The sequence below is a fragment of the Neophocaena asiaeorientalis genome, unplaced genomic scaffold, assembly GCF_003031525.2.
Source record: "Neophocaena asiaeorientalis asiaeorientalis breed wild unplaced genomic scaffold, Neophocaena_asiaeorientalis_V1.1 scaffold469, whole genome shotgun sequence".
In the NCBI taxonomy this organism is placed as follows: domain Eukaryota; kingdom Metazoa; phylum Chordata; class Mammalia; order Artiodactyla; family Phocoenidae; genus Neophocaena; species Neophocaena asiaeorientalis.
Window position 1 is genome coordinate 1,797,613 of NW_020172691.1, and position 7,679 is coordinate 1,805,291.

General features: G+C 59.9%; 1 protein-coding gene across 3 annotated transcripts in view; it reads right to left on the reverse strand.

Annotated features, from left to right (window-relative positions):
• The window catches only part of DAZAP1 (DAZ associated protein 1), a 14,635-nt gene extending 12,804 nt beyond the window's left edge, over window positions 1-1,831 (reverse strand). For 2 of the 3 annotated variants that reach the window (XM_024739959.1, XM_024739961.1), the window contains exons 1-3: window positions 1,279-1,408; window positions 629-795; window positions 290-355 (exon numbers count right to left, since the gene is read on the reverse strand). In XM_024739959.1, coding sequence (XP_024595727.1) covers window positions 290-355; window positions 629-742 — 180 coding nt within the window. In that variant the 5' untranslated portion in view covers window positions 743-795; window positions 1,279-1,408. Of the gene's footprint in view, window positions 1-289; window positions 356-628; window positions 796-1,278; window positions 1,409-1,694 lie in introns of those variants that run through there. The other variant, XM_024739958.1, reaches the window with a different exon arrangement.
• Between the last annotated feature and the right edge of the window lie 5,848 nt (window positions 1,832-7,679).

Genomic DNA, 7,679 nt, shown 5'->3' on the forward strand with positions numbered 1-7,679 from the left:
GGTGGGGGGTGGGGGGTGGGGGGCCAGGAGCAGTCGGCGCGGATACGACGGAAGGTTCCTAACGACAGATGGCTGTGAGCCGTCGTTTGCAAGGTAGACTAATAAGAAACTTCTCGGCTACAAGATAAACTTCCAACACCGAATCGACCCGAGCCGTTCTCAGCTGCTCAACCTCATGCCGGAAGCCCTCCTGTTGCTCAGTCTGAGTGAGCAAGGACCCAGGTCGGAGACACAGCTCCCCTCGCATCAGCGGCTGCGGGACACCCAGCAGGAACCCCCAGCCCCTTACCCAGCCTTCCTTCGGCCGCGTCCTCTCCGGCTGCATCCCCCGAGGCGTGCAGGGCTTTGGGTCGATCTGTTGGAAGTTTCAAAGGAGCAGTGGTGAACAGGAGGCTTGCTTCCCCCAGAGAGAAGGTGTGAGCAGCAGGGCCAGGGGCACAGGGCCCATCAGGTGGCCCGGGCCGCATCCTGGCCCAGCGCCCAGTCTAAGCTCAGAGCCTTAACCCCTTCAAACCAAGCCCACGGGAAAGCAGTCCTCGACACACACACCCCACAGCTCGGGCACAGAGGCACGCCCAGGAGCCACACACAACAAGACAGAGAGCTTTCTTCGGGGACCGGCACTCACGTTTCGGCCATCGAGGGTGTGTGGTCTGCTGGCCAGCACTGTGCCCACGCAGTTTGGGTCTTTGAATTTGACGAACCCAAAGCCTCGAGACTGGTTGGTTGTCTTGTCTTTCATGATCACGCAGTCCACGACCTCTCCATACTGGGAAAAGTAGCTGCGCAGCGTCTCTGCTCAAAGATCGAGACACACGCACATGCACAGCAGGGCATTAGGCAGGTCACACACTCCCAGCCCATCAGCCTGACCTGTAAAGTGTGCAACTAGGAACCTTTAAACTGGCTGATCCACTGACATGGGGGCAGCAGAGAGGGTGAAGGACGGGGTGCCAGGGAAGGGAAGGTGCACCCCATCTCCGCGGGAAGAAAAAAGGCCACAGCTAAGTAGGCAGAGCCAGCGGATCCCTAGCCCTCCTGGCTCCACCTCCACACGCCAACAGCCTCTGCCTTCAGAGCTGGCCACCCTCCCCGACTGTGACCATGACCATGGCCATGAAGCATCAGGACGAGATCAAGTTCCAAAGCCCACGATCATTCATCTCTGCCCCCATCAACTCCTGATCAAGTGCCCCTTCCCAGAAACCAAGACAATAAATAAGTCAGGAATTAAAGACAATTCACACAATCCAAAGACAGAGGTCCATTCGCACCTACCTTGGGTGGTGCTCCAGTCAAGACCGCCCACGAAGAGCTTCCTGCAATGCAACGAGAAAACATTCAGGGTCAAGAGGGTTCTGCCCTGGGAACTCCCCGGTGATCCAGTGGTTAGGACTCGGCGCTCACTGTCGTGGCCTGGGTTCAAGCCCTGGACGGGGAACTAAGATCCCGCAGGCTGCATGGCACAGCGCCCCCCGCAAAAAAAGAGGGTTCTGCCCAAGGTGCCGACCATCTGGCCTACCCTAAGGTGGTAACCCGGGGCACGACCATGGCCCAGCCTCATCAGTCAAAGGCATGAAAGAGGCCTCCAAGATCTGCCCACGGGGCGGGAGTGAGAGTTAGAACATCCCAAGTCGCATGTACACGCTGACCTCAACCACAGTAAGAAAAGAGAGACCGACGGCACCCCCTACCGTGCCAGTTTGGGAGCAGGATCACGGGGCAGCTTCCCAACTGCTCAGCAAACACCAAAGCTTTCCAAGTCCAGAGCTGAGATCCCACGCAACAAACTCGGACGACAGCGGGGATGAGGGCTTTAGGACAAAGCTGGGATATGCAGCACGTGATCACAAGTAAGGACCCACAAATCACTGGGGAGGTCCCTGGAGCTCAGACGTGGCAGGGTGGCCCGGGCTGTCCTTTTGGACAGGTGCCCTAGAATGTTTGAGAGGAAAACTTCCGGTGGCCTCCCTGCCTAGTGTCCACATAGTCCCAGGGCGGGTCCAGAACCCAGGAGCCTTCCACTGCCCGCCACTTTCAGGCTGGCTGGGCCTAAGTGAACGGAGAGGTGCCCTGTGCTGCAGGCTCCCAACCCAATCCGGGGCAGGTGTGATAGGGCAGGCAGGGGACGGGGCTCTCCATCCCACCTGCTGCCATGGGGAAAGGAATGACACCGTCACCCTCGGAACAGCACCCAGGCACTGTCCCCATCCACAGCCAACCCCACCTTGCTTGGCGTGAAGACAAAACAGCCCCCCGAGGCTGAGCGCACTGAGCCCCTGAGCGCCCGAAAACCGGCAGCCGGGATGCAAGGACAGACCCTTGCAGGGCAGTGGCCCTAGCCGCACTCAGGGGTCCCTCCCACTGCGGCTTTCTGCCTGGGGGAGAGAAACTCAGTGTGGAAGAAACAACTTCCCCACCACAGACAGGTGGCCCCTGCCATCCTCAACATGCCCCCGTCCCCCGACACAGAGCGCGTTTCTGGATCGGGAGGCCAGCTCACACCTGGGCCTCGTGACCTTCCTGTCCTGTCCCCTACGCACCCCTGCGAGGTCAGACCAGGCTCCTCCTGCCTCCCAGAGACCCTGGGGAGTACAGCCCGCAGCTGTGCCCCACTGCCCCAGGGCCTGGCACCCAGGCAGGCAATGACCGAAGGGCCCTGAGGCTGGCAATGGACCGCCTCTGTGCCCAGGCCTTGGGCACAAGCACAAACGGGTTTGCTGTGGAAAAGCAGCTTGAAGAAACAAAGGAGCTGGAGCATTCTCAAAAAACCTGAGACAAACGCCAACTCACTTAGAGGAATACCCACCTCTGTTTAGCCTGCATGTGATCAGGACAGGAAGGTTGTCAGCCAGTCCCTCCAAGCAACCCAACCCCCGTGCCGCCGAGGAGGAAGGAACTGGTCTGACCAGTCCAGGTTCCAGCCCTCGTTTAAATTTCAAAATCAGACGTTAAGGGGAAAAGAGAGAGAAAGGCCATCACCTGTGCAAATTGACAAAACCGGAATCTGCCCTGTGTATTAGATGATGATGTGGTGTTGATATGTGCTTCCTGATTTTATCACTGTGCTGTATTTAGAAAATGTTTCTGTTCTTGGAAAACAGGACACACAGGAGCGTCCAGAGGCGCACAGGGCTGGAACGTGGCATGGAAAGCATGCAGCGGGGCTGGCGTGAGGAGATCGTGGCGACTGTGCCCCCGCTCCTGTCACTGCTCTGCGAGTCCCAAGTTATATAAACTAGGAGGCGAAAGCTGCTCACCCCTGAGAAGATGCCAGGAGCACAGCTGGCACAGGAGAGAGCTCTATGTGACCGGAGACCCCATGCCAGCGCTGTGCTGGGTGCTTTATATATTTCCTTTCCTCCTGCTCCCTGTCTGCAGATGGAAGGTTCCGGAAGGCCCAGGGAGACCTCGCTGACTCGCGGTGGCAGGGACTCGGGGGCTCTAGGCAGACTTGGCGCCATCGCTGGTATCACAGCCAACACACCTGCACAGGGCGCCGGGCTCTGCCACCCTGCTGCCGTCGGGGGGTGGCCCAGACAGACTTGCTTGGCACCAGATGACCTCAGGCCTTTCTGGGCGTTTACACACAACTCAGCAGATGAAGGGTCAGCTGACCCTGCGTGGCAGCCTCCCTCCAGCCCTTCCCTGCTATGAAGGGTGCCAGAGTCATCACTCAGCTGAAGCTGGAAACTGGGGGGCCCTCCCACAGACCCCGCCCCGCCCCCAGGGGACCTCCTGGCTCTGTCACACCCTTCCATCCCTGGAGACCCGAGAGGAGGTCTGCAGTCAGCGCTGGCTGCCGGGGTATGCACCCCAACTGCCGGGATGGGATCGCTGCCTTCCTCCAGGAAGGGGTTTGGCACAAGTGACCGGGTGCTGGGGTCTGGGAAACACTCACCCTCTTCCGGCTGCTGAATGGGAACCTGCTCTGGATGACTCCCCTGTCCTTGCTCTGGGTACTTTAGGGCAACTGTGTGGTATGTACACCAGAAAGTCAGGCTCCGGTGGCTTTCCCGGCCCAGGCTGCCCACGGCAGGCACCACATGCCGCGCCCAGGAGGACAGGGGGCCAAGGCCAGGACCCCTCACACGGTCCGGCAGGCGGCCCTCTCCTCGACAGCCTGTGTTCACGCCTTTCTGCAGCCAGGGAACCACCCCACTTCCAGCCCTTCTGCTGTGACAGACTGGACACCCCAAAGACAGTGGTCGGGGCAGGGATCTCACTCCGCAGGCCGGGCTTCCCTCCACCGGCCGGTGAGATCACCTCTCACAAACTATGGGGCCGCACAACACATGGAAAGCCTGGGCTGACCTTCGCTGAGCACGTGGGAGGCGCACCAGCTCCCAAAAGACACCACAGCCCACCAACCCCCGCCGGCCGGAGCCCCCCAGACAGCGACCTCCGCCGAAACACAGCCGCGCTCCCCTGCAGGGGTGCCCCCAGTTCTAGCCTGGCCACCCTGGGAGTGACCTTGGCCGAGTCCCCTGACCCTTCTAAGCCTCGGTGTGCCCTGCCAAGGGAGGGGTCAGAGCTGAAGCTACAGAGGTCCAGCGCAACCCAGGGCAGGGGTTCTGAGGAGGAGCCCCGCACAGAGGGCAGCACGCCACCAGGTCCAGGTGCTGGGCCCACTGCAACGGCCAGAACCAGAAGGGAGTCAAGCAGAGCAGCCCCCAGCTTCACAGCCAACTGTACAGGCGTCCAAACAGCCCTGGGATACACGTCCTAACCCACGGAAGTGAGCGGCATGGACACACTGGGAACCAGGCCTCAAAGAGCAAATGCTCCCAAACAGGGGTCTCACCTGGACAATCCTGCCCCCAGGGGACACTGGACCACGTCTGGGGACATCTGTGGCTTCTGGCACCGAGGGGGTGGGGGCCAGGGATGCTGTTCCACACCCTGCAGAGCCCAAGACAGCTCCAAAATGCAAGAGAGAAGCTCCAGAGAAAAGGCCCCCCACCCCCACCCCTACAGGGCAGGAGACACCTCTTGCCCCACCACACAGCGGCCCCCCTAAAGGGTGCTCACGCCCACAGGCCTCAGGAAGCTCGGCCCTGCGTGCTCCCGGTCTACACCCACGGGGCCAGCCAGAGCTCAACAGAAGGCTCTCTGCGTTCAAAGCCTCTGCAAGTAACCATTCCAGAAAGAGCCACGCCCATGAGGGACCCACAGGCTCCACCCCAGGACCCTTCCAGTGCTAAGTCACCTGAGCCCTCATGTGCCCCCCCATCACCCACCTCCCACGTTTCTGTCCTGAGCAGCCGTGCCCACACCTCTCTCCAGAGACCCAGTGCTGCTTTCCCTCCCCTCCCCCAGGTCCCTCCTCGCCCTGGGACCCTCCCCTCCCCTCAGTCACATCCAAGGGTCCCTGTCTCACCAGCCCAGGGGAACGCCAGCAGAACCACATCTGCCAGATAAACCCCCCCTCAAACTCCTCTCCGGCTCCATGACACGTCAGCTCCCAGAACCTCAGTCCGGGGACCCCTCTTTAAGCTGACTCTCCAAGGCCACGGAGGAGACCGGGACACAACCCTGACCGCTCCCCGGCCCTCAGCAAGGTGAGCACCTGTCCCGCCGGGCGGCCCAGGAGGGAGGACATCTGCCCGCCCGTGGCACCTGGCTCCACGAGGCCACACGTGACACCTGCTGCTCCTATTGGACCTCTGCCCTCAAGACCCGCCCCGGCTCTGCTCGGGCCACTGTGACAACCAAGATGACGAAAACATGAACTAAAAGCAGTGGCCTCACCAGCCCCTGTACAGTCCAGACGCAGGGAAGCTTTGCCTTCAAAGGCTCAAACTCAAAAGGCAGATCCCTGATGGGGCGGCACCCCAGGCATCCACCCACTTCCTGAGGACGCAGGTACCTTCGACAGTGGAGCCGCCCCTCTGGCCTGGGAGCCGCTCGGGAGGGGCTGACCAGACACCAAAGCGAAGGAGGTCTGAGGGGAGGGTGGGTGTCGTCAGCGATCAGTGAGACTGTCACATCCCCATAACACAGCTACCACTTCGTCTGAGCATGACGCACGCTCCCACACGGTGACCACCCCAAGTGGGCAACGGTGGTCCCCCCACCACGGGAAACTCCAAGAGGGCCCATCACCAGGGAGCCGGATGAGGTCACGAGCACTGAACTAGAACAGCCACACAGAGTAAGGAAGTCAAGGTGGACCCGGACTTCCAACAGCAAACAGAAACAAGCCTCCCACAGAAAACAGAAACTGACCAATGTTTTGGGGCAAAGCAATAAAGTTTCTGGGACACCTGACATCTACAACTTTAGAACCCAGGTAACCTGGGTGCATTCACCAGGGTGGCAAGGGGAACGCGGCCAGGCAGGTCCCTGATCCTGATCCTGGTTCTGCTACTTGCTCTGCGGCCTCCCCAAGCTGCCTATGGGTCTGGGGTGGGTCTGCGGTGCCAAGGGTTGGGACCCTTCAGACCCAGCCTTGGATCCTTGCTCCACCATCTCCCAGGGGTTGGGTACAAGCTGTAGGGGTGAACCGCCAGGGACCCCTGTCTGGCCGTCTCCTCGAGGGCACACCGAGGGGCAGGCCTCTTGGATCTGGAGGCACCCTGCCTTCCCAGGCGAGAGAAAAGGCAGCCCAGGCCTAAAGAAGTCAGCCTCTTGGCCGCAGAAGGCTTGGCTGTCAGGAAAAGAGGCCCATGTGGCTGTGGAAGACCTGCTGCCGCTCCCTCAGGTCCTGCCCCTTTCGCCGCAACTTTCTTTCTGCCCACATCCTAGTTTCCCAGCGGAAGCGCTGCAACTTTTCACTTACCCGACACACAGCTCAGACTTCCAGTGCCTGTACGTCTTTCCTAAACAAAGCAGGCTAGGAGTTACACGCCTTCTTTCTGGTTCTCTAAATGCTGTGGGGTTCTGGAGGGGGGAGCCCACAAAACACACTTTATGTCCTATGGTGTAACGTGCTGCTGGAACCTGGCAGGGGCTCAGTGAGGCCAGCCACCCACCAGCCAACAATGACTTACTCACCAAATCAAGCGTTTTGTAAACACCACATCTGTTCAACGCTAAGTGCTCGGAGAAATGTACACAAGGCCTCGGAAAGCCAGCCCAGGCTGTTTTGCCATCTCCGCAAAAAGAATTTAACTGTAAAATTACGCTGATGCTGTAGAAACCAGTCTCTGCAAAGAAAACTAGACCAAACCCCTAGACTAGGGCAAAATGGGATATCCTAGCTCCTGTGGGATCACTCTCCTCTCCAGCTCGTTTAGCATTAGGCAAGACTATAATTAAAAGGGAAACTTAGCTATAACAAACCTTCTCTCACTAACAGTTGCACCAAGGAGAAAGACCTCAGGAGCAAGCCTGTCTGTCCACCTCCCAAGTTTCTCTTTCTCTTTATCTTAAACCCGCCCATGGGGGTTAGGTGGGGGCTGAGCAGGAAGGGGCTCCAGCAACATAAAAACAACAGTTGCAGACACCCCATCAGGTGGCGCGGAGGCGCTGAGATGGTGGACACTGCGGGGTGCGCTGCTTGCAGACCGGGGACGGCCCCCCATGACCTTGGCCCTCGGGCCTTCGGTTTGCGAAACTACACTTGGGAGGAGAGTAGATGTTGGAGTGGGCACTCGCCGAGTCCCGAGTGGGATAAGCTGGGCGGCGGCAGAACTGGAACCCCCCCCACACCGACCGGGCCGCCACGTGCGCTGACC